This window comes from Silurus meridionalis, chromosome 15 (genome assembly GCF_014805685.1).
Source record: "Silurus meridionalis isolate SWU-2019-XX chromosome 15, ASM1480568v1, whole genome shotgun sequence".
In the NCBI taxonomy this organism is placed as follows: Eukaryota; Metazoa; Chordata; class Actinopteri; order Siluriformes; family Siluridae; genus Silurus; species Silurus meridionalis.
The window spans coordinates 15,373,677-15,400,456 of record NC_060898.1 but is presented as its reverse complement, the minus strand read 5'-3'; the positions used below and the strand labels follow the sequence as shown (position 1 = coordinate 15,400,456).

General features: G+C 38.7%; 1 protein-coding gene across 3 annotated transcripts; it reads right to left on the bottom strand.

Moving 5' to 3' along the window:
• Positions 1-2,288: 2,288 nt before the first annotated feature.
• htr3a (5-hydroxytryptamine (serotonin) receptor 3A) lies at positions 2,289-13,522 on the bottom strand. Of its 3 annotated transcripts, none has more exons than XM_046867626.1 (10): positions 13,395-13,522; positions 9,604-9,884; positions 8,067-8,230; positions 7,894-7,938; positions 7,655-7,764; positions 6,996-7,165; positions 6,549-6,709; positions 6,005-6,215; positions 4,696-4,926; positions 2,289-4,207 (listed from the first exon to the last, which is right to left on the bottom strand). In XM_046867626.1, exons 2-10 carry the CDS (start codon positions 9,668-9,670, stop codon positions 3,927-3,929), a joined length of 1,440 nt encoding a protein of 479 aa, XP_046723582.1. In that variant the 5' UTR covers positions 9,671-9,884; positions 13,395-13,522; the 3' UTR covers positions 2,289-3,926. The 3 variants fall into 3 exon arrangements, with proteins under 3 accessions (XP_046723582.1, XP_046723583.1, XP_046723581.1); XM_046867627.1 differs by lacking the exon at positions 13,395-13,522 and adding an exon at positions 11,880-12,618; XM_046867625.1 differs by lacking the exon at positions 13,395-13,522 and adding an exon at positions 11,884-12,618.
• Positions 13,523-26,780: the final 13,258 nt, after the last annotated feature.

Genomic DNA, 26,780 nt, shown 5'->3' with positions numbered 1-26,780 from the left:
GTTGTATCTGGCACCAAAACTTTAGCAGAAGATCCTTTCAGCACTTTAAGCTGCAAGATGTCTCCTAACATCCCACTGATGCTCAACCAGATTGAGACCTAGGGGAAGTTGGGGCAGAGTCAACACCTTAAACTCTTTGCAAGTTCTTCAAACTATTCCTGAACATTTACCTCCTAAAGAGTCCATGCCATTGGTGAATATAATTGTAATGAAGGGGTGTACTTGGTCTGCAGCAATGTTTAGGTAAGAGGTGTGTATCAAGTTAATATCCACATGAATGCCATATACATCTCGAATATAAGGAGACCAGTTGCTTGTGTCTTCTTTGTTGTATTTTTCATTTCATAATGTGCCAAATGTTTCCAAATTGGTATAAGATCTGCACTGGCCAGTTCATCACTCAGACTCGACTTCTAAGCTATGCTGTTGTAATAGATACAGTACGCGGTTTAGCATTGTCTTGTGTGTGTGTGTGTGTGTGTGTGTGTGTGTGTGTGTCTACACTATATACACACACTAAATGCACAAAAAGTATTGTCCATATAGCATATAAATGTATAGGATCTTTTTGGATGTGATAGTATTATATTTTTCTCTTCATTTGAACTAGGAGGCCCCATACCTGTTCCAACATAACAGTGCCCCTATGCACAAAAGGAAGCTTCATTAAGATATGATTTACATGGGTTGAAGTGAAAGATCTTGACTGTTCCACTGTAGAGCTCCGACCTCAACCCTACTGAACACCTTTAGTGGAATAAATTGGAACACTGACTGAACCCCTAGCTTATTATAACGAAAATCTTATAGTAAACTGTCCACAAACTTTTGTCTATATTGTATATGTGTAAATGAATAAACATATAACAGTTTGGGGAAGAACCACAAATGGAAAAGTCAAGTGTCCCAGTGCTTTTCTCTTCATTGTGCATATACATTATGTGTTACAGTATCTATATGTTACAGCAAGTAATTTGATTTACAATTAGTGTTTAAAGCGCATAAAATTTGTAAATGATTTTATGCGCTTTAAAGACTAACTGTAGCAATATAAATCAAATTACTAACTGGCTGATGGGATAATAGCTTGTGAATTGCAGAACGCTACTCTGACAGGCTGCCTAGATGATGCTGCATTGATTGTATTGTGATCAATGCTGCCATTGTCTGTCTAACTGATTTTTCCTTTAATTATCCAGGGTGTCAGGGCCATTTATCCAATCACAATAAGCCTTCTGGTGGGGTTACAAAAATCTTTACTATAAGTACATTTAGGGTTTGTCCTAAGGCAAGTAATAATACCTAACTTCCAAATAATTAAAGAGTGGGCCCAGTTGCAAAGCAATTTTTATCCTTTTTTTTAACCATAATGTAGTCAATCAGTCAAGTCATGATTGGTGTCTGAAGCCTGGTTCTTTAGTTGCACTGAAGCTATCAGGCTAAATCAGCCAACGGATAAGAGGAATCTTAAATTAAATGTCCACCCTAGTTCTTAGTGCTTCAGTGCTTGTGGTTTTGTGTGCTGTGCTGATGTCACATAGAGACACTGTATGTGCCACTGAAACAGAATTTTATTAAGAAAAGAGAAATAAAAATCAACACTCAAACAAACAGTCAGGTTTTGCTGTTATCTTGTAAAAGCAAAAGAGCAAGGATTTTCTTGCTCACCATTTTCCAAGCACATTTAACATCATATTTAGTTGAGAAGAAGCAAAGTCTGAAAACCATTAGAACATTATAGTGCAGCTATAGAGCTGCAACAGAGACTCAGCCTGGCTAGTTAGCGGTATATATGCGAGACGGCGAGTGTGATGGCACTGATAGCAGTAGTAGCAGATCTATTTGTGTACAGTATAGAGATAAGGAAATGAAATGGAAGGAATTTATAATTTTTGTCCTTAAAACAGAAAAAAAAATCCCCACAATTAAGTTTTACTATTCAAGCACATTTCAGCTCAAGTTCAGCAAGTGAAACTGTATAAAATCTGCATGGCCACACAACAGTAAGCAAAGTAGTTCTTCATTTTATATGGGGTATACTGTAAATACAATTATTTAGTTAAAATTAATCAATATACACTTAAACATGCCTGTTAAATCTATAACATTTTATATACAGATTGCAGTTTTTAGAAGAAGAAAATACACATCACAGGTGCTAATAGAGTTTTTTTCCCCACTCTATAGCTTAAATGTCCAGAGGTGAAATATGACCTGGTTCCGAACTTCGAAATCTCACACCTATAACACAAATGCAGCGTAAATCTCACTATTAAATCAAAATCAAATCAAATCAAATAAAATTTTATTTGTCACATACATATACATACAGGGTACGACATGCAGTGAAGTAGAAAATTAGTAGAAAAGCATTGTGAGGGAAAGAAAAGAAAAACTGTTAACCACAATGAAGCGTAATGATGAAAGAAATGTAAACTTAAAAAAAAAGTTGATTACCAAATTAATCTTGGACATTGAATATAATGTGTTAATTATAAAGATTAATATGCAAGTAATTCTAGAATATTCCTAAACCTAATGTTAAACCTAAATTCCACCTTCAAACACTATATAATACACATTTATTTATTTTTTTTTAAAGGTAAATATTCAGCTAAAAACATCTGTGGAAGCCATTTTAAAGCCAAATCACTTTCTTCCTCAGCTAGAATTGATTTGTAGGCTAGAAGTTATTCAGATTATAATATAGTATCAGTTTGTTTGCTATATTTTATCTTTTGAAAGCAGTTACTACTTTATGTAACCGTTTATGTACAAATGCTACTACAGAGCCAAACTATGTCTACTGAGGTGAGTGGATTGATTTAGACTATAAACTTTCCTTACAGGTTCGCTACAACAGCCAGAGTAAAAATAAACAACCAACTCAATACGTTAAACACATCTTGGCTGATCTGGAAGAAATAAGTATATGTGTATGATTACAGGTATGTACGACATTGAGATATTTTGCTTATTATCTGCCAGTAAAATACAACATTTGAACACTTTAGATACAATGCATTTCAGTACACACTTCAATTAAGAGACGGCAACAGTGACATTAAAATGATTAAGGCGTACACAGAGAATAGAAATAATTATAAAAATGGAATGCAACCGCAGGGAATGTTTAACAAAAATTATTCTGTTCGCAAATGTTTTTGATGATGAAAGCTCAAAATGTGGTCATTTTAACAGTCTTTATGTTATAACATTATATTCACATTGACAAGGCTCTTTATAGAAAAATCACCATTTACATGTGATCATCATTTTTATCTGTGTTATGAACATTTTTTAATTAAAGTGAATGAGAAAATTGAATTGTGTCAGAAATCATATGTGAAGGATTCTCTGTATAGAAAAAATGAACATAAAAAAATACAAGATTTACCACAAAATAAAGAAATTGTGTTTTTGAAAATAGAAATGTGGACACAAACTGTTGTAACTTAAAAATTAATATGTAAGGGGGAATAAAGTATGTGGAAAAAACAGAACTTTTCTGTAATGGAATTAACAAAATTTTTAAAAAGTCATTTCAGATTCAACTAAAGTAGCTACAGACTACATATGCTGGTTATTTGCTCTGGTTTAAGGTTCAGACTTTATTTTTAAAGTCTGTTTCTATAATGCTTATTCAGATCTTACACATACTTGTACACAACCAAACATTAAGTCCAACATTTAAAGTGACATCAGGGGTTACATATTGCAATGAAAGTTGAAATTGTTGACTGGCGTGGTGAGTGGCGCTAACACACCTACTGCAGTTTTAACACACTCCATGCTTCACCAACTAGCAATTCTGTTGTGGGACACCACTTGTGTCGAGTGTATGTCAATTTTACACAAATGTGCTAACTGCCAACATACAGCAACTGCTTTTAAGAAGACAGATAACGAAGCATTTTTTAAGTCTTTCAGGCATACTGCCAGACAGACCAGAGTGTGCCCAGGGTGATGCTGTAGGCAAGCATGGCCAGCAGGTAGACCCTGAAGAGTAGAACATCCAACACGTAGCCCACCTGCAGCCACTCCTTTGCGATGTCTCGACATGCCTGTCTCTTCTCCAGGTACTGCCGGATGGACGAGACTTCGTGCAGGATGTTGTCCATGACTGGAGGAGTGCTGTCTCGAATGGGAAGTCCCATTACAAGATTCCTGTCCATGTCGCTTTCACAGTGGTGGTGGTTACAGCGGACTGGCAACAGAAAAACAATAAAATTATTAACTCAAGGTTTGATTGAGTTAACATTATTAACACAAGGTTTGTGAACACTTAAACATAAACTTATACACTCTGTATGAGGATCTTCCCTTAAATTGCTGTTATGATACTGAAAGTAAACAATTGTCCAGGCAGTGTATTTAATGCAGTAGCATTCAAATTTCATTTGAATGGATTTTAAAAACCTAGACCAAACTTGTTCCAGTACAACAATGCCTTGGTATACAAACTAAACTTTATATACACATGGTTTGGAAAAACTTGAGTGGCCTGCACTGAACCTTACTCTTAACCCCATTGCACCTTTGGAATCAGTACAACAATTTTTTTATACAGAAATCATTGTCCATGTGTGTTCTTTTGTACTACTGTGCACAATTCCCTTTGGCCGTTACCCAAAAATCTAGTGGAAAGTCTTTTTAAGAATCTTTTTTCCCACATTACCTTTTCTGCCTGCCTACCTGTGTTCATGTTGTTCTCTGTGTAGCGTGGCAGGCCAGACTCATGCGACAGAAGAGAGCAGAACTTCTTGTTGCGGATGCAGAGGAGGACGGTAGCCTTCTCCAGCACTAAGTACTTGACCCACTGCGGCACATGTGTCTGCAGGTCCTGCTTATGCACCAGCCTCACGATTAGCACCGTTTCAGTGAGGCTGATTACCAGCAGGGCCATGCACACAATGAAGTAAACACCTACCCCAAACAAAACACACACACACACACACACACACACACACACACACACACACACACACACAAACACATATTACTTGCAACTGTTAAAATTATGTTCTGATAAATGTTTTGCACTAATTTAAGTTTGTTGAGGTTTTGCTGGTTTTAACCATAAATGACAAATTAATTTGGTTGGAAAATATGTAAATATACACTAATAGACACAAATTCATCTTTATTGGGTTTGTACCATCATATAAAGGGTTAATTTGTAAATAAAGTGTGGCTTCTGTGCCTGACAGTCTCAGTGGAGAAGGTGTGGCCTCTATACCTACCAGATGTAGAGTCTATATCTTTACATTTCAGTTAAAGCGGCATGAAATCTATACCTGTCATTCCCAGTAAAAAAGGTTTAGAGTCTATACCTGTCAGTCACAGTGAAAGACATATAGATTCTATACCCATCAGTCCCAGTGAAAGAGGTGTGGATTCTATACCTGTCAGTCCCAGTAAAGAAGGTTTAGAGTCTATACCCATCATCCTCAGCGAAGAAGGTGTGGAGTCTATACCTGTCAGTCCCAGTGTGCTTTTGCATCCCATTTTAATTCTTGTTGCCTCAAAAAAAAATGTTATCTTATTATACAGTATTATTATCACAATATTATGATATAGAACTGTTCGCTAATTGAAATGACTAGGTCCTATATCTCAAACCTCTAACAATCACAACTAGTGGTAATGCTCAGCTAAGTACAACACAATTTAAACTTTGATTCATACATGATCACATTTTCCACAACATGACACTTTCATAATTGATATAGCTTTCTTGGCTAATGGCGTGCATTTTTCACTCTGTCAAGCTTCTTCACACAGCACTAGCATTTTCTCTCTCTCTCTCTCTCTCTCTCTCTCTCTCTCTCTCTCTCTCTCTCTATCTATCTATATATATATATATATATATATATATATATATATATATATATATATATATATATATATATATATATATATATATATATATATATATATATATATATATATATATATATATAGAAATTTTTTTCTTTTCTCCAAAACAAAACGGACCATTTACCAATGAGAGGGGTGCCAATGGCGGTGGCTGGCAGTGTGTCAGAGACAATGATGAGGAAGACGGAGTATCCAAGCAGCAGAGTGATCTTGAAGGATACTCTTTCCCCACTGTCGGGGGGAAGGTAGAAGCCCACAATATCCATCACCATCAGGAAAATGCTGGGGAGAAGTAGATTGACGGTGTAGAACAGCGGTCTGCGGCGAATCACCACCTGAGGGTAGCAGCATGAGAAGCAATCTCCCAGTAATGTGGTAACAAAGCTCGAAATGTAAAAAGTTTATTGCAATAGTTTGGCCAAATCGTTCTCTCATTCCAAATGTAACTCATCAGTAAAGACATGTTTGGTGTCTGAAGTTTTAAACTTGAGCTACAAAGCTAATGTTTTTTACAAAGGAAAAAAGCACATTAAGTGGCATCACATTCTTGTCTGATCGACTTAATTTAGAGTAAGGCAAATATGTAAATATCATTTAATTGTTAATTGTGGTATCATCACCACAAAGGAATCTCTAATAATGAGCAGTAAGAGGAAGGTGGTACACACGTGGAACTTCATTTCAGCATAGTAGTCATCGTTGTCCACACTGAAGGATTTGTATTTGGACAAGACATGCAGCAGCTCCCACTCTCCCTGGTTCATGAACACAGACTTGTCATCTTTTACATCCTTCGGGTCCCTCATTAGCGTGATGTTGATGTCATTAACTACAGGAGGAGATATGCTAAAGGTCACTTCATTCAGACTGATCGCTGCTTCTTGGTACAATGCTGACAGCTTTGCCGGTGCTCAATTAAACTGCTGTTACCGTTTTGTGATTTTTTTTTAATTATTACCATAATAAACCAGTAAAAGTGCAATGGGTTTCTCATTATTGGACATCACAGTTTCATGTAAACCAGGCCTCTGCAGATGTATAGCCTAATTAAACATATTAAATAATTTCTCCAGAGAGCCAACACTCTCTGAGAAATTCAAGATAAGTAAACTTACTAGTGTGCAGCCAGCTCTGGAAAGTGAGGCTGCATTTCTGGACATCAAAAGGAAAGTTGTAGATGTTGAGAGAGCAGGCTGTTACCACCTGAATGGGCTTGTAGTTCTGTACAAGTCCATCATTGCTTACATACACATATGGAATGTCGGGTGACTTTCCAACGTCTACACTGTAATGATAGATAGATAGATAGATAGATAGATAGATAGATAGATAGATAGATAGATAGATAGATAGATAGATAGATAGATAGATAGATAGATAGATAGATAGATAGATAGATAGATAGAAATTATGACCTATAAATAAACATTTAACATGTATAATTCAATATTTACAAATTTTTACATAATAGAAAATAATTCGATACAACGAAAGAAGATGCTGAAGAATAATTGGTTGAACTAATCACATTTGACTACATAAAAAACATGAGGAAGACCTAGATTTTTAGTTTTCTATCATTCTGGCACATTGGGATATGTCTAAAGATTTTATCTCGTAAAAAGAAATGTGCACAAACCTGAAAAAAATCCAATTGCATTGTTATTTAATAATTACGGTGGAATAGCATTTGGTCTTTTTTTTTGTTTGCACAGTATATACATATACAAAGAAAAACCTTTAGTGTAAAGGGCAATATCAGCTCTGTACTCACAACTCATTAATGAGAATATCAGGAACCCAGACATTTGCAGTCGGGATTGAGATCTGCCGAACATCATCGAAATCCTCTGGATTCCACACAAGGAACTCATCGATCCATTGCTTCACATGAGTAAAGTAAGCCTTATTATCATTATTACTATTATTATTATTATTATTATTATATTATTATCTGGATGGTTGGTAAATTGCTTTCAGAAGTGTAAGAGCTTATATTTCACCATGTCCTACCTGCCTGTACCACACGTATGTTGTTAAAACCTGGTTCTTCTCATCCTGAATTATGAATACAACATAGATTTTTCATACAACATTCACCCACAATCAGAAATGAACAAATATTAATCCTGCCTGATCATTTTATTGATTTCTATTTCTATTGATTTAGTAGTTGTTCTACTCACCACATTCAGGATCGAATAGACCATTAAGTCGATTGCCACCATGGTTGAGTCACGCCAGTCTTTTACAGGTCGTACTCCTTTTTTATATCCAGCGCTTAAATACTCAGACAGGCGCACTAAAGTGGCATTGGCGAACCGCCCCGGGTTATTACCCAGCCTTTTAACTGAAGAAATAGAAAAGAAATAGCAAAGAAACAGAAATTTTAACAGGCCAGCAAACAATGAATTATAGTCTTTACAAAAAAGTCACATGAAGCAAGCAATCATGTTTTTTGACACTTTATTTGTTATTCTTTTTTTTTTACATCTAGTCTCGAGTGAAGGCATCGTTATCATTCACATGTGAATCTTTCACACAATTTGTTTCTTTGCATGTGATCACAAAATTACAAACAATAGTCCTCACACAGGAGACTTCAACGTAAATACCTGAAACATATTAGGTTTAAGGCTGAAGAACTTCTTTTCTCTTAGTATCATAAAAGTAATTTATTATGTTCTAAGAAACACAGTTATGATTGTCTTATATCTTAGAAGCAAAACATAATAAAATATATTTTTATCTAGCAAACATCTATCTATCTATCTATCTATCTATCTATCTATCTATCTATCTATCTATCTATCTATCTATCTATCTATCTATCTATCAGTTTAAAAAATATATATTCATTTATATATATATATATATATATAGTGTTCTAGTGTTCTATGTATCTATATATATATATAGATAGATACATAGAACACTAGATCACACTCAAGTTGTACAATATTGGGCAAAATAAAATGGGCCACACCCAAATTGCCAATATATTGATATGTTAATGGTCTTAACAGCAAATGATTAGTCGGGAAATGTTCAAGATTTAAGTAATTTCCAGTGTTGTTCTATTTAATGGTGATAAGCTTCCAACAGTAGATGAGTAAGGGTTTTTCCCAGAAAATTTTGGGCAATCCAAATAATTTAAAATCAAACATTTTGAATACTATCATGATTTTTACATACTATAGTGAATTTCCTTTTTCTAGCTTTTCTCCAAGCAGTTCACTGCAGCAAAATTAAACAACTCAATTATAACAAAGGAGAGCCAGAAGAGTTTATTCAACTTCCTGCTAATCTTTTGACTGATGACTTTTTGGTCCATTTTGTTTTGGCTCAACATTATAGTTTAATTCAATATACAATTACCAAACTGTACCTTTCCATGTTGCTAGGGAGCTATAATAGGAGCATTTTTTGGATGTTTAGTGTGTGTATATAATACATGAGAAAGTGCATGTTATGTACCTTGAATGTAAACCTCTGAAAGGCACAAGTATAAAGTCTAAATGTGTACTTCAAATAATTTTTAAATATATCCAGCAATCACGCTACCATGTAAAAGATCTATTAGAGGTTCAAACAATGAATCTCTCCAATGACAGGTAACTTTTTTGTACATTTACTTTTCTGAGATTGTATCCCATACATCCATCTCTTCTCCACACTATTAGGTCACTAATGACAGATAAATGTTAGTTTCTCCACACTCACCTGAGCAGGCCGTCACTGCGATGTTCACACAGACACTGAGCGCCGTCCACACCACTAAAGTCCTCATGCTGCCCTAAACTCCACCACAGATCAAAATCAAGGCACTGTGGGCTTTATTGCAGGTTTATTTCAGCCAGGTTATGGGGCTCTTTCGTTCCTCAGGCTCCTGCTGTCCAGAGTTTTAGTTTACCATCAGCGCTCACTGCTGCAGCTATTAACCCCACCTCCTTCATCACCATCCTCATCCAGCTGAGCAGGCGGAGATCAGTGGCACACTGCTCCTGCATGGTTTCAGAGCTTCTTTATTCATTTAAACATGCAAGTTATCAAAGATAGCATTCGAAATTATAAAAAAAAATAATTTTGCTAATAATTGCTATTGAAGAATGATAAAAATAGATGGGATGGTGTATCTTAAGTATCTGTAGTTGGAGGATTTAAAGAATTTGGGAAGGATTTAAGAGCCATGTTAAGGTTTTGGCAGGTCTTGATTTTGAGTTGATCAATTGGAGCAAGATATTTGAAATTTATCTGTGGAAAGAACTCAAATAAAAAGCATGTATTGTTTATAAGAACATCATCCTATAAGAGTATGTTTGCCATTTGAGTACAGAGTGCTAATTACTTATAGAAAAGGACAAGTCATGGTGGTTGCAGTTCTAGGAAAAGAATTCATTTAAGGCGATCATAATTACTCATTATGACTCATCTCAGCATTAGATGACTAAGATCAAAGTTTCACTTCACACAAAAATAGCAGGATTTACTAGTCTTCTACCTACATTTTGATGTATAGCAAAGCCATGATGCTAGAGAACAAAAATGAATTTATAATTTATTTTTTTAATTACCCATTTAAAGTGAACTCTATGTCTTAAACAGGGAGTGTTAAATGTGTAGCGCTGTAGCTAATGATTTTTCCTTGACTGTCTGGCTGAATATCCATAACAGCCGCTCGTGATGATACCGGGGTCATATTTCTCAGCTGAGTTCAAACAATTTTCCATGAGCACTTACTACATTAAACTGAGATACTATACTTTGCACTGCCTTGATGAGACTTCATTAGCTCTACATTAGTCACCTAATTAGATTTGTGTCAGGAAAATATTACCAGAAATTTGTTGAGGAATTGAATTATGCTTTAAAAAAAATAATAATCTGAGCAGACAGTTTATATCTACTGTGTAATGAAGACTAACTGTGGTGACCTGCTTATGGCTGTGGTTTATTTTTCGGTAAGCATATAAGAGCAGGTTATATGATGCTCTTACAGCAAAAAAAAAAAAATGCAGATGATAAACATTATAAAGTAACAGTATTGTGTAAGTACAGTATGTCGGTTTTGCTTTTTTTGCTTCCAAAACTAAACAAAATAAAAAACAGCTCTATAAACATTAATTGAAAGAGTTTTAGTTTATTAAAATCCCTACACAAAATCTTTTATTCTGTGTTATACAACAGTGTTGTTGTAATGTTCATGTTGAGTGCTAAGAAGGTGCTGATTCATTATCTTTTACAGCAGCTCTGTCAGATATTTTTAGCTGCAATACAAATGACAGGTTTATATTAATGTACTAGTTCTAATATTTTACTATTTCTATAGTCACGGATCATTCATAGGGTCATGTTATGCTGGACACTCCGGATAAGATATAGCAATTTATTTGGGATAATAAGTGCATAAATTAAATTGTAGGTGTAAAATGAGTACACTCATACTGGGCAAATCATATATAAAAATCACATTCTGTCATTTCTTCAACAGAAAAAAAGTACATTTCATTAAAGGATGCTTTGCTGTAAATGATTTGTCTTTAATAAGCAAGTTCTCCATTATGGGGAAGTCTTTATAAGTAACTTAAAAAGTATAACTTTCATGTGTCTTCTGTAGGATTCAATATTAGCTTATTTGTGTTTGAGTAAACATAGCCCATAGGAAAGTCCCATAGGTCATATGGCACTCAATAACAACATGTAGATTGCACAGACACAGTAGGAGTCATGAATGGGGAAATTTATTGATATTGCCTTAAAAGGGAATGGAGAACATGTCTTCCGTGAAGCTCGCCCCAAGTGCAGGCCAAAAAAGGGAATGATACCTCTTCAGTGAAATCTACCACATTTGTGGAAAGCCTAAGCAGCCTACTAAAACCATCAAAGTAATAAAGTTAAGAATATATTTAAAAAATACTAATGAGCTTATGCAAAGTAATAAAATTGCTAACAAAATAATAATATAGAATAATCTATGAAATAAGGAAAAAGCAACATACTCACGTATGATCAAATTGCACGGGCAACCAAGCGAAGTAAAATAATGAAGTGAAACGGTATACTTCCCACTTTTTGTGGTCCAACCCTCTTCAAGAAGAATCTTGAAGATAATGGTAATCAGAATTGACCTTTTGAATGTTGGAATATTTGAATGGTAATAATAGTTAAAAATACTGGCTGAATATCCATAACAGCCGCTCGTGATGATACCGGGGTCATATTTCTCAGCTGAGTTCAAACAATTTTCCATGAGCACTTACTACATTAAACTGAGATACTATACTTTGCACTGCCTTGATGAGACTTCATTAGCTCTACATTAGTCACCTTTGTGTCAGGAAAATATTACCAGAAATTTGTTGAGGAATTGAATTATGCTTTAAAAAAAATAATAATCTGAGCAGACAGTTTATATCTACTGTGTAATGAAGACTAACTGTGGTGACCTGCTTATGGCTGTGGTTTATTTTTCGGTAAGCATATAAGAGCAGGTTATATGATGCTCTTACAGCAAAAAAAAAAAAATGCAGATGATAAACATTATAAAGTAACAGTATTGTGTAAGTACAGTATGTCGGTTTTGCTTTTTTTGCTTCCAAAACTAAACAAAATAAAAAACAGCTCTATAAACATTAATTGAAAGAGTTTTAGTTTATTAAAATCCCTACACAAAATCTTTTATTCTGTGTTATACAACAGTGTTGTTGTAATGTTCATGTTGAGTGCTAAGAAGGTGCTGATTCATTATCTTTACAGCAGCTCTGTCAGATATTTTTAGCTGCAATACAAATGACAGGTTTATATTAATGTACTAGTTCTAATATTTTACTATTTCTATAGTCACGGATCATTCATAGGGTCATGTTATGCTGGACACTCCGGATAAGATATAGCAATTTATTTGGGATAATAAGTGCATAAATTAAATTGTAGGTGTAAAATGAGTACACTCATACTGGGCAAATCATATATAAAAATCACATTCTGTCATTTTTTCAACAGAAAAAAAGTACATTTCATTAAAGGATGCTTTGCTGTAAATGATTTGTCTTTAATAAGCAAGTTCTCCATTATGGGGAAGTCTTTATAAGTAACTTAAAAAGTATAACTTTCATGTGTCTTCTGTAGGATTCAATATTAGCTTATTTGTGTTTGAGTAAACATAGCCCATAGGAAAGTCCCATAGGTCATATGGCACTCAATAACAACATGTAGATTGCACAGACACAGTAGGAGTCATGAATGGGGAAATTTATTGATATTGCCTTAAAAGGGAATGGAGAACATGTCTTCCGTGAAGCTCGCCCCAAGTGCAGGCCAAAAAAGGGAATGATACCTCTTCAGTGAAATCTACCACATTTGTGGAAAGCCTAAGCAGCCTACTAAAACCATCAAAGTAATAAAGTTAAGAATATATTTAAAAAATACTAATGAGCTTATGCAAAGTAATAAAATTGCTAACAAAATAATAATATAGAATAATCTATGAAATAAGGAAAAAGCAACATACTCACGTATGATCAAATTGCACGGGCAACCAAGCGAAGTAAAATAATGAAGTGAAACGGTATACTTCCCACTTTTTGTGGTCCAACCCTCTTCAAGAAGAATCTTGAAGATAATGGTAATCAGAATTGACCTTTTGAATGTTGGAATATTTGAATGGTAATAATAGTTAAAAATACTTGGTAATAACTGATGGCAATTGAGGAGGACCTAGGTTTGGGGAGTTATCAATGTTAAGGGTCAAAATGTATAAAAACAGGAGGAAATGCCAGGTGTGGTCAGACCATCGATGTCATGACATGCGGATGCTCTCGGGTTAATTGTGGTTTGCCGCAATAAACTCTACCTTTGCTCTACTCATCCTAGTGTCTTGGCTTCTTTTCAAGAGACTATTTTACATTGATTGTGTAAGTCCCAACTAAAGTCGGAAGCCACTCGGTCTAGGAGGACAAGGGTAAAACTAGTCCCGGAGAAAAGGACCCCAGGTACAAAAGTTGGGATGTTTGGCAAACAATTTGGTTAATTTACCTGTGGGTAAATGGATGAGCAGTTGCAGTGGATGTAACTTAAGTTTGTGCCTCCAGAGAGAGAAATAGGGAAACTCTGGATGTGTGTGAATGTGAATTGTGTGAATGGAAGTCTCGCGGATACCACTATATTGCGCATGACAAGAGCATTTCCAGGTGTGATGACGGTTTGTTAGGAAATATTATTAGAAGGCATGGAATTAGCTTCCATTGTTATGCTGATGATACTCAGCTATATATCTCATCTAAACCAGGCGATATAGCTCAATTAACTCGAATAACTGAGTGTGTTAAGGAAATAAGAGATTGGATGACCCATAACTTTCTACTTTTAAATTCTGATAAGACTGAGATTTTGCTCATCAGCCCAAAAACTAGTATACAGAAGCTCCAGCATCTCAACCTGCATTTAGACGGATGTTCTGTAACCACTAGTTCAACGGTAAAAGACCTGGGTGTTATTTTAGACAGCGACTTGTCTTTCAAAAATCATATCAACCAAGTTACAAAAACAGCCTTCTTTCACCTTAGAAATATTTCTAAGTTAAGAAACATGTTGTCTATATCCGATGCAGAGAAGTTCGTCCATGCGTTCATGACCTCCAGAATAGACTACTGTAATGCATTACTAGGTGGATGTCCTGCGTCATTATTAAACAAGCTTCAGTTAGTCCAGAATGCAGCAGCCAGAGTTCTTACAAGGTCAAGAAAATATGATTACATAACCCCAATCCTATCGTCCCTACATTGGCTTCCTGTTAAGTTTCGAATAGACTACAAACTATTACTTCTCACTTATAAAACACTAAATGGTTTGGCTCCCATGTATCTATCCAGTCTTTTAACACGCTACAATCCACCACGCTCCCTGAGATCTCAAAACTCTGGGCTTCTAGTAGTTCCTAGAATAGCAAAGTCCACTAAAGGTGGTAGAGCATTTTCACATTTAGCTCCTAAACTCTGGAATAGTCTTTCTGACAGTGTTCGGGGCTCAGACACACTCTCCCAGTTTAAGTGTAGATTAAAAACATATCTTTTTAGCAAAGCCTACACATAACACACATCACATATCATAACCTTGTGCTCCAGAACATCTGATCACATGCACATTATCAACTTGTGCTGTTAATATCATGAACAGCAGCTACGCTAATTCCTCTCCACTGCTTCTCTTTCTCTCCCCATCCCGAGACACCCTGAGGTTTGGCCAGCTCCAGTCACCTCCCACCTTGTGATGATTACGGACTTTGAAGAAGTCGATGCCGAACTCGCAAACATCCCGAACCATGTAGAGACGTACCAGTGCCATTTGGATCCCGCTACATGTGTGGAGTTTTGACATTGGACCTCCTGGAGTGTTTAAAGGCTCTGGCATGGAGAAGCTGATGCTGGATCTGTGGTGATCACAAATGCTGAGCTCATAAAACTCGGAGCTACTAACCATATAGACTGTTTAAGACTGCAGAAAGAACATCACTTATAATCTTATACTCCAGTGCTCATGTTAGTTCTCACTGTCCAGTGTTCTGTATTGTTGAAAGATTTATGATCAAACTCTTGATGTCACCCAGATGAGGATGGGTTCCCCTTTTGAGTCTGGTTCCTCTCAAGGTTTCTTCCTCATAACATCTAAGGGGAGTTTTTCCTTGCCACAGTCACCACGGCTTGCTCATCAGGGACAAATTCACACCATTCACCATCACTGTTGATTTGTGTAAAGCTGCTTTGAGACAATGTCTGTTGTGAAAAGCGCTATACAAATAAACTTGACTTGACTTTGTGTGATATAGGTTTGTATGGGTGAGTGGAGTGCACTGAAATTCCTGAGAATACCGCTGCCGACGTGACTGGATTTTCACGGGCGGGCAGGACTGAATGGTCAGGTGTGAGGCCTGCCCTAGATACCGCTATCAGTGAGGATATGTCTGCATGGTAGGGACCCGAGCTTGGGCTGGTGAGTCACTGTCACTAGGACAGGGATGGACCCAGTGTGTGTAGTGTGTTAGTATAGCGTTTTAAGGTTAAGTGGTGTTTGTCTGTATGCGTTTGGGAAAGTGGTTTGGCTAAGGGGAAAAGTTGGGCGCGCCTGGAAGGTAAGTATAACACTACACTAGATACAATATACAAGCAAGCTTATAAAATATAATGTAATATTAAATACATAAATGTGTGGATAAAGAAAATCCGTTATAAAACATTATAGCCTGTGACAGACAGCTGTGTGAAGAAACTAAGACTGTTTTTGTGTAGAAAGAGAGGCAAGAAGTTATCCAAACAGAGCAGAATGGAGGCACTGATCACGGTGGTAAGGAAGCAGCGAGACTAACAAGAATCAGTTAAAGCTGAGATTTCTGTCAATAAAGAACTTTGGGTTGAATCTGGTCTGACTGTCATGTTCTTAAAATAACTTTATAGGGAGACTTTACATGATACTCTAGCGCATGATTAAAGAGGAAGTGAAAAAGCAAAGCTGACATTATTCATAAAGAGGAACGTCCTGTCGAAGACATAGTTTTATAGCATAAGCCTTTTGAAAAGATAAGATAAGATAAGATAAAATAAACCTTTATTCGTCCCACAGTGGGGAAATTTCTATGTTACAGCAGCAAGACAAAGAAATAAAAATAGATGCAAATATATAAAAAAGAATATACAAAAAAATAAAAACAGAGAAATAAAAACATAATAATAATAATAATAATAATAATAATAATAATAATAATAATAATAATAATAATAATAACAAACAAAGAAATAAAAATAAATGCAAATATATGAAAAAGAGAATATACATATACTACAATAACAGTATATACACAGTACAATGTATAAATACAAATAGGGGGAGAAAAAAAGTGCGCGTTTCAGGTAATATTTCAAGGTGGTATTGCACGTAATTGCGGGTAATATTGCACATAATATTGTACATGATTCATGTAATATTGCACACAGAAAATGTTATTGCACAGCTTAAAAAGTAATAACAGTGTTGTATTTTGGTGACTGGTTTTACTGGGAACAGCTTTGGTTGTAAAGTCTAATAGCAGCAGGGAGAAAAGACCTTCAGAAACGCTCCTTCAGACACTTAGGATGTATCAGTCTGTCACTAAAAGAGCTGCTCAGCGATGTAACGGTTACATAGTAGTTTTGCTACCATCCTCCTTTCTCCCACCTCCTGTACAGTGTCCAGGGGAATCCCCAGGACTGAGCTGGCCTTCCTGATCAGCTTGTCTAGTCTCTTCCTGTCTGCAGTAGATATGCTGCTGCCCCAGCAGACCACTCCATAGAATATGGCTGAGGCCACCACAGAGTCAAAAAAGGTCTTCAGTAGCTCTCCCTGCACTCCAAAAGACCTTAGTCACCTCAGCAGAAAGAGTCTGCTCTGCCCTTTCTTGTAGATTGCCTCAGTGTTGTTTGTCCAGTCCAGTTTGTTGTTTAGGTGAACACCCAGGTATTTGTAAGAGTCCACTCTCACAATGTCCCTTCCCTGAATGTTCACTGGTGATAGAGTTTGTTTGTGCCTACAGAAATCCACCACCAGTTCTTTCGTTTTCCCTGCATTTATCTGGAGGCAGCTCCGCTGGCACCAGTCCACAAAGTTCTGTATAAGTCCTCTGTACTCTCTGTCATCATCATTCGTGATCAGACCAACGATGGCAGAGTCATCAGAGAACTTCTGTAGGTGACAGGTTGCTGAGCTGAACATGAAGTCTGCAGTGTAGATGGTGAAGAGAAACGGGGCTAGAACCGTTCCCTGCGGGGCTCCAGTGTTGCAGACAATCATGTCAGACTCACAGTCACGAGTCCTCACATACTGTGGTCGGTCTGTGAGGTAGTCCAGTGTCCAGGCAGACAGATGATGGTCCACTCCCATGTACACCATCTTATCGCTCAGGAGCGCAGGTTGGATGGTGTTAAAAGCACTAGAGAAGTCAAAAAACATGACTCTCACAGTGCTCCCAGCCTTTTCCAGGTGTGAAATAGCCTGATTTAGGAGGAAGATGACTGCGTCTTCCACTCCAATGCCAGGTTGGTAGGCAGACTGAAGTGGATCCATTGATGGGCTCACCAGAGGTCGGAGATGAGTGAGCACCAGCCTCTCCAATGTTTTCATCAGATGCGAGGTCGGCGCAACTGGTCAATAGTCTCCGAAGTCTTTTGGGCGCGGCGTCTTTGGAACAGGCACCACGCAGGATGTTTTCCATATCTGTGGCACCTTTCCCAGCTTCAGGCTCAGGTCAAACATGTACAGCAATATGCCGCACAGCTGGTCTGCACAGGTCTTAAGTAGCCTGGAGCTGATGCCGTCTGGGCCTGGGCTTCTGTAAGGGGCAGTGTGTATTGGATGGATTGTTGACTGGAGGGAATCGGCAGGGGGGGGAAGTTAGGTGTGTTGTGTATTGTCTGTGAGCTGATAGCAGTGCAGGGAGAGGTGGGGCTGGAGCTGCTTGCTGTGGAAGCAGAGAGGGGATTGCAGCAGGGGGACTGGATGGGGGCAGGGAGGTAGCTGATCGAATCTGTTAAAGAATAGATTGAGATCATTCACCCACTTCTGGTCACCCACAGCCTGAGAGCTGGATATTAAAAATACATGAAAAAATGGCATAACAGGACAAGTGGGGAGTTGCAATGGCCAAAAGAAGGCACATTTAATGTTTTATTGTGTGGACTGATGAAAAAATTAGATGAGTGGGAGGAGCAAAAAATGGCAAGGAAGGGACAAAGTAAATTGGAGTGGAAGACAACCAAAGTGGGGTGGTTCAAAACAAAGGGGAGAAGGAGAGAGACAGAAAAGCGGAAGAAAAAAGGGAAAGTAGTTATAGGAAGGGGGGAGCAGGGTGTAGAAAGCCAGGAAGAGAAGGGAACAGTGCCACTCTCAGGGCTGCATGATGGGCACAGTTGGTCACCACCTTACAATGATGCATGTCTTCCAAAGCCAGCAGGAACTCATCCACAGATGGAACTGAAAAGTCATGGATGGACTACTGGAGACCTAAAAGTGCATGGAGTTCTAAGCGGATACTACAAGCTTGAAGAAAATGAGAAAAGAGCAACACTGGCAACTGCACACCGGGAGCTCTGAGAAGAGTAGTTGAACAGGCAGACAATCTCTCTCAGAGTGAAAGAACTGTGGACGAGGCTAATGAAAAAGTCAAACAATATTATGCCGAGTACATCAAAAGCAGCACTCCCTATGGGCTGAGGGGAAGCGAACACAGCGAAGCAAAGAGCCAGAAAGAGAGAGAGGCCGGTGGGATGAAACTGTTTGACGATGAGCCGGAACAAGAACCGAGAGAACGAAATGCACCCCCAAGGGCACCAAGATCACACCCATGTCTGGAGGTAAGGGAGGAACTAGGAGTCACAGCATGTTCCCCAGAAAGGTGACAAAGCCTCCAGAGAGGGGGAAGTAAACAGTAAATTAGTGAGAATGGAAGGAGAAGTAAGAATAACTCCACTGGACCAAGAGGAAGACCTAGAGAAGATAGTGGAATCAGTAGCAGAGCTCAAGAAAGAGGTAAAAGGGATAGAAGAACTGGCACAAGAACTGGAACAAGTGGCCGCCAATTATGGGCTGGTGCAAGAAAGAAGTAAACTACTGAACACCAGCCTGAAGCATTTAGAAAAAACATGTGAGTGGACAAGCGAGGCCCAAGCAGAGAAACAAAGGGGAGAGAACTTTAATGAAACAAGTACAGAAACAACACCCATGGTCCTAATGCTACCTGACCCAAAAGAAGGACATACATCAAGAGAAAGAACTCTGATAAAGCCTCCAGCGAATTACAGCCATTCCGGAAAGCTTGAAAAGAGGCACACAAGAAAGTTGAAGAGAAATAAACAGAGCCCACACTCAAATACAGAAGGGACAATTGACAACAGCGTTGACGACACCTCAAGTGACAAAGAAAAAGCTGTATATGGCAAGAGTCAAGAGCACCCACCACAGCAGTATGCGGTACGTCAGCTACTCTTAATAGTGAAAGGAATAGATGTCCAATATGTCCCATGGTCATTCATGGACGTAGCGGGACTAATGCACCGTCTGCCAGACGTGTGTGAAGGAGCACAACGGTGGATAACACAATTTGAAGAAAAAACGATGGGACACCAGCTTGCACTTGGAGATATCAAAGCGATTCTGGCCCAAACCATAGGAAGGCCAAAAACAGTGGAGATCTTTAAAGAAGCGAAAGTCGGATATGATGCGGAAGATTCCAGAGACGATCATTTTCCATTCGGCCCCTTCCGAAACGACATCTGGGGTACCTTGAGAAAACAATACACCACAAATCTGGACCCAGAAAGATTGGAAACCATGCGATTGAGAGAAAAGGAAAATGTGGCTAAGTTTATCCAAACATTCCAAGATGCCTGGTAAGAGGAAACCCCTTGGGACGATTCTGTCACCAGTAAAAGCTTGTTTCGAATGGTGTTGGAAAAAAAACATTTCCGTCTGAAGTACAGGGGTCCTTGGAAGGAGTAATAGTCATAAGCACAATGCCTTGGAAAACCTACCACGCCCACATGATCCATTTTGTAAACAAATACAACAAGAAAAAAGAAAGAGAACAAAGAGGCGAGTGAGGCTTTAGTGACAGACAGAGTTGCACAAGGCCCAACTGAGTGAGATCACCCGACACAAACAAGAATAGAAAGAAAAGGAGAGAGACATTACAGTAAAGCAAGTTGCAGTAATGGTTCCAACAGCTATGTCTAATTCACAGGACCAAATGCAATAAGCACAGGCCCCAGTGCAAGCAGGGGCACATTGGACGCAACTAATGACGCAACCAAGTGCAACCGACCCAACCATCTGCAGTGGCCCAACAAGCAACCCTGCCAATGATCCAACTAGCAGCCCCAGTATATGTGTTTGCCAGCGGACTGCAATGGCCCCAGCACAACCAAAATGCTAGACATTTCACAGAGGAAAGAGGGAAAGAGGAAGAGGAGGAAAGCTTAAAACTGATATCAAGTGGACATTGCAGTGCCCCATGTCTCCCTGTTGGTTGCGAAAAATTTCAAGTGGGAAGATGTAGGTTCTATGATGGAGGAAGCACAGGGGGTTGGGATGTGGGTGCCAACACACAATGCTTACATACACCTATCAACCGATAAAAGTTTTCTGCGAATTTCACAGGTATCAGTAGATCAGACGGTAGCTACACACACAGAGATAGAAATAGGAGAAGGGGAGGTGAAACAGTTAGCATCGACAGGGATTGAGATAGATGAGCAGACAGAGGAATTACTGAAAACAGTGCCAGGAGGTTTGTGGACAAAACACTCAACTGATGTAAGACTAGTAAAATCTGCAGGACTAGTGAAAATACAGGTTAAGCCAGGTGCTCAACTATCATAGCAGAAGCAGTATCCACTATCAGTACAGGCTAGGGAAGGGATAAGGCCCACTATTAAAGGCCTAATAGAGGCAGGGGTTGTAGCATCTGGCACAGGTCATTTAGATTTCATGTCCTAGGCATTCCTTTTAACCTATGACATCTACATCTCAATCAAAAGATGAAACTTTTATTGGGGGTGGTGTATCCCACAGTGTCACACTCCCCCTCCGAAGACACGAAACAGGACCAAACCCTGAACTCTTGTTTAGTTTACAGGGACCCATAAAACAATAAACTCATACAACTCATAAAACAATCCAAACTCGAAACTCGATCCAGCATGGCTGCTTGTGACAAACACACAACCGGCTCCAGAACATTTGGATTTAACCACAAGACAGATAACCCCCTTGGCAGATATGCTGTTTGACCCTCACTCACACACACACACACACACACACACACACACACACACACACACACACACAAGGGAACGTTCCTTTTCCTAATAAAACAAAATAAATAAGATGCACCACATCCCAAGACATTAACCTATACCCTGTATGTATCTCCTCCCCATTTATAGTGGTACTCTAAAGTCTTATTCTTGTAACCCTGTTTTAATGTTGTCACTTCTTTTTGATTTCAAAGTTGATTTAACATTAACTTCGCTTTATTCTTTCTTTCCTAACAAGGGTGCATTGTATACATCAGAATACAACATTGTATCAACATCAGTTATACTTTAATTACTGATCTCTGTATGTTAATTTACCCCTGTTCTAATGCTGGTATTTCTCTTTATGTTCAGTATCCAAATGACCGCAAAATGATCTGTTCCTTATTTTTCAAACAATGGTGCATTTTATTAGATCATGAAATGTATCATACTGTCTTGATACACTTTGGATAAAACTTCTACAAAGTGAATATAACCTGGAAACCATGCCCACAAACACATGAACAAAGGGAGTTTTTCCCTCCAAATTTTCAGGCCGTAGCATTGGCCATTCCCCTAAAGATGGGTGGGGTTCAGGACCTTTAAAACATCTTGAACCCAACTAATCAATGTTCAGTCAGTGTTCAGTCAAGAAAGCAACTCGCTCACTCGGCTCGACCGGAAAGGCTCGGACCCCGGGGCCCGGCGTCTGGGGCCCGGCGGCCCGGAGAGTCGGACGCTTCGAACAGCCCAGCAGCGACTCTTCGGGATGAGTTCGAAAATCTCTTTTGAGATCTTCCAGCAAGCTTTATCTTCAAGAACGCCAACTGCTCTGATCTTCAGGAGAAGTTGGAAGAACACCTGACTCCATCCTAACCGACTCGTCCAAGATTCTTTTGTCTACCGCATTCGGACTCTTGTGCAACAAGCCAATGCAAGTAACCGGTTTACCAACTAATTTAGATGCGTGTTAAGTTTGAACCCCTTAATATTAAGGTGAATTTAAATTTCCGTGACGATTTCTCAGTTAGGATGTGATTAATTTGAAGTTGAAGCTGCCTTTCCTTTCTTTCTCTCCTTCTTCTTTTCCTTTCTCTTCCTCCTTTCCTAATTTCAACTTTCATTTATTTTATTTTCATTTTTAGTTTCTTTGTGTCTTTTTGTTTGTTTGTGTAGTTAGTTTTATGTTGTGTTTGTCTCATTCATTAAACGCCATATTTTTCATAAGTGATTGTCTCTGAGTGCTGCTCACATTCGTATGGTTCCTGCAACATTCGATCTGAACTACATGCTCTATTAATTGTACGGTATAAAGTAAAGGGGGCTTGCATCTTTCTCGGCCGGGAAGATACCTCTTTTATAGAATTAATATAAATTTTACTGTCTGTTTGCCGGACGAACAGAGCAATAAGTGTAATGTTAATTCCATTACCATCAATTAAACTTAACTTAAATATTTATAATTACTATAAATATTTACCTTTCTTTGTGAGCTAAATTCGCTACATATAATTGTGGAGAATGCAGGCAGACTGTGCTTCCAACTATATACTCAATTTATCTGTATTATAAGTTTGTCCCTCTTCTCCCCCAGTCGCTACATATAATGGTGGAGAATGCGGGCATGTTGTTCAAACTTTGCTTTGTGAGCTAACTCAGCATCAATTCACTTGTGTTAATTTACTGTGCGCTTGGGGTGAGATAGGTCACAACGTAGACTACGCTTCAGTGATCACTATTTTGTTTTATTTTATTTTATTTTATTTTATTTTATTTTGTTCCTATTTGTAAGTCGCGATTAATCGAAGAAAAAAAAAGAAAAAAAAGAGAAGAATTTAAACTGCAGTCATTATATTAAAAATCCCTCATAAAGATGAAGAAATCTCTTTACTGCACATTTTAATATTATCGGAATCAGCTATGGGGACGAAGAAATCTCCCCATAGTTCGATTAAAGATTGATTTGAGCGTGTTCCTCTTCTCATCTTTTAAGGCCTTTTATTTGTATCGCTGTTGAAGTCATTGCGTGTTCCAATTTTATTCAACTAGACGATAGTACTCCGTTTAGGTTTAACCATCAGAGTAGCTAACTGATGCATGCCTAATGCAGACCCAATCATAAATATACTACTGTCCAGTTGTTGATTGGTATGTAAAAGGAGTTGAAAACCTTGATCAAGTGATGAATAAGAACAGCAAAGTGCTGCAAAGGTGATGAAGCAAGCATCTCCAGCCTGGAACAGGAATCATCAGCACAGAGGATCCAAGTTGAGGAGGCTCAGAAGAACCCAGCATGTGCTCACGGTCAGCTGAACCCACTAATGGCAGAGACGCAAAAACAGTGCAGTACGGCAGATGAGAAAGACCCAGAGCAGCAGGAGGAAAAGGGATAAACTACAAAGGCCCTGACTAATCTCCGCGTAGAAGCCGTACGCGGAGAGCTGCGAAAAAGGGACACCAGAAAGGAGCTCGGTGAGAAACTCCAAGGAGCTGATACTCTGTTAATGAAAGCAGAGACTGAACAAAGGGAAAGGCACACCACAGAATTTCCCTTAACCAGCCGAATAATGCCCCTCAGCCCACGAATTCTCAGTTCCAGAAGTGGGTGGGAGACTTCTCAAAAAACCGCTCCTTCCAGTCACCACCACACCCTGGATCCTGAATTAGAACTGAGGATTGAGAAAGGGGGCGGTGGGGGGGTGTGTGTAAACAATCGAAGTCACCCCAATCGGCCCTCCAAGAACTGTCTCGACTGCTGATACCAACCAACCTCTTACCCGATCCTGGACCACTACCTACATGGCGCTTTCCAGCTCCACAGCCATCGGGTACGCACTGAACCTTGGCCTTACCCCATTCCTGTTGAAAAGAATCAATGGATGGCAAGGGTCAATGAACAGGTGCAATGCTACTCTTCTCCGCACCCTCAAGCAAAACCATCAGGGATGTAGGATTCAGTCAGAGACAATGTTAAACTTCACTAAGCTTAACCCTCAGCCTGAGAAACCAAGAGCTGAGAGAAACTAGTAGCAAACACCATTAAGCCGCCATGACCCACCTACCAGCTGACGTTCATAACTGTTGGATGACGAAGTCTCCCTTCATCAGAAACTTCAAATTGCAACACCTCAATTTTTCCTGTTAGGAAGCCCAATTCAGACAAATGGAGAATAGTTCATGATCTAAGACCAATAAATCAATTGGTCATAGCAGACATACCTAATGTTCCAGATCCACACACTTGTCAAATATTCCAGAGGGAACAAAGTGGTATACTGTCATTGACTTATGCTTTGCATTTTTTAGCGTTCCCCTCCATCCTGACTCACAGCCAATATTTGCATTCACCTATGAAGGGCAACAGTATACCTACACTAGGTTACCACAGGGCTATTGTGAGAGTCTATTTATCTTTAATCAAGTGTTGGGAAAAGACTTAGCTTCATTAGATGTGACTAGCACAGTCCTCCAATATACAGATGATCTACTGATTTGTAGTCTGACAAAAGAACAACATCAACAAGATTCACTAAGCATACTTAATATGCTAGTCAAAAATGGTCACAAGGTAAATAAAGAGAAATTGCAATTCTGTCGTGCAACCGTTGAATACCTGGGGAGAGTATTGGAGGGAAATTCAAAGAAAAATTCCCCTGCACATGTGGAGGCTATTCAAAAGGCCCCACAACCACAAACAGCTCGTCAGATGTTATCTTTCCTAGGAATGGCAGGGTTCAGTAGGCCCTGGATATGTGATTTTGCTCAGCAGGTACAACCACTGAGGAACATGATAAAGACAGCGGACCAAACTAAACCCAAAGCTTCACTAAAATGGACATCATGAGTGTTAGCAGCATTTAATGCAATTAAGACAACATTGTCCTTGGCACTAACATTAGCTAGACCTGATTATAAGAAACCATTTCACCTGTATGTGTCTGACAGACGAGGCTTTGTCTCCGCTGTGTTAAAGCAAACAGCATGAAATGGGAAACAACCCATTGCATACTATAGCAACGCGCTAGATAACATAGAAATGGAAATGCCACCATGCTATTGTGCCCTACAGCGCAAAATCAACCAGTACCAAATGCAGACCTGGTGCTGTTTGTAGATGGGTCATGTTTTTGTGACATAGACGGAAATAAAGCCAGGTATGCGATAGTCACACCACAAGGGAACTCTTTTTATGCTGTCTCCTCAGTATCAGTGCCTCAGCCATGCTCTGCCCAATTAGCAGAAATTCAAGCACTAACAGCACCTTGTAAGTTAGCACAAGGGAAAACATTCACAATATACACAGATTTAGCCTAGGCACACGGTGTCTCTCACATGTATGGCCCAACATGGGCACAGCAACAAGCAGATGGGACAACAATTAAAATTGGTCCCTATATAGCTGAACTCTTATATGCTATGACTTTGCCAGCCAAAGCAGCTTTAGTTAAATGTCAAGCTCATTTTTGTCGATGGCGAGCTTCAAAGTTATGTTAAACACTTAACAAAAAACCCATAGGACTTTGTTTTCCCATACTGCAGAAACCACACATGGAAAGACCACCCACAAACGAATGTCCTGTTGAACCAGGAGACTGGATGTACATTAGACACTTTAGGAAAAAGCACTGGTCTGAACCAAGGCGAAACAGCCCATTTAAAGTGGTATTAACAACTCCTACAGCAGTGAGGGTAGAAGGTAGGAGCACTGGTACCACCTCAACCACTTCAGCAGGGCCCACGAACCATGAGAGACACAAGGGACAAAGGGGGGACACACCTGAGCTCAAGTATAAAAATGCTGCAAGTGGCAAGCAGCCAAAGAACACAAAGAACGCTTTCTCTCCTCCTTGCTAATCTAGGATTAGGTGCAATTCTACCCAAACTCTAAATTTTGCCAAATTAAATTTCTCCTGTATGTGTCTGACAGACGAGGCTTTGTCTCCGCTGTGTTAAAGCAAACAGCATGAAATGGGAAACAACCATTGCATACTATAGCAACGCTAGATAACATAGAAATGGAAATGCCACCATGCTATTGTGCCCTACAGCGCAAAATCAACCAGTACCAAATGCAGACCTGGT

Excerpts from the sequence above, each read along its gene's own strand:
- htr3a (XM_046867626.1), bottom strand. The coding sequence starts at position 9,670 with ATGAGGACTTTAGTGGTGTGGACGGCGCTCAGTGTCTGTGTGAACATC. Across the intron at positions 6,710-6,995 it reads CCAGAGCTGGCTGCACACTA|TTAATGACATCAACATCACG; the intron begins GTAAGTTTACTT and ends CTCCTCCTGTAG. Across the intron at positions 4,208-4,695 it reads AGAGAACAACATGAACACAG|TCCGCTGTAACCACCACCAC; the intron begins GTAGGCAGGCAG and ends TTCTGTTGCCAG.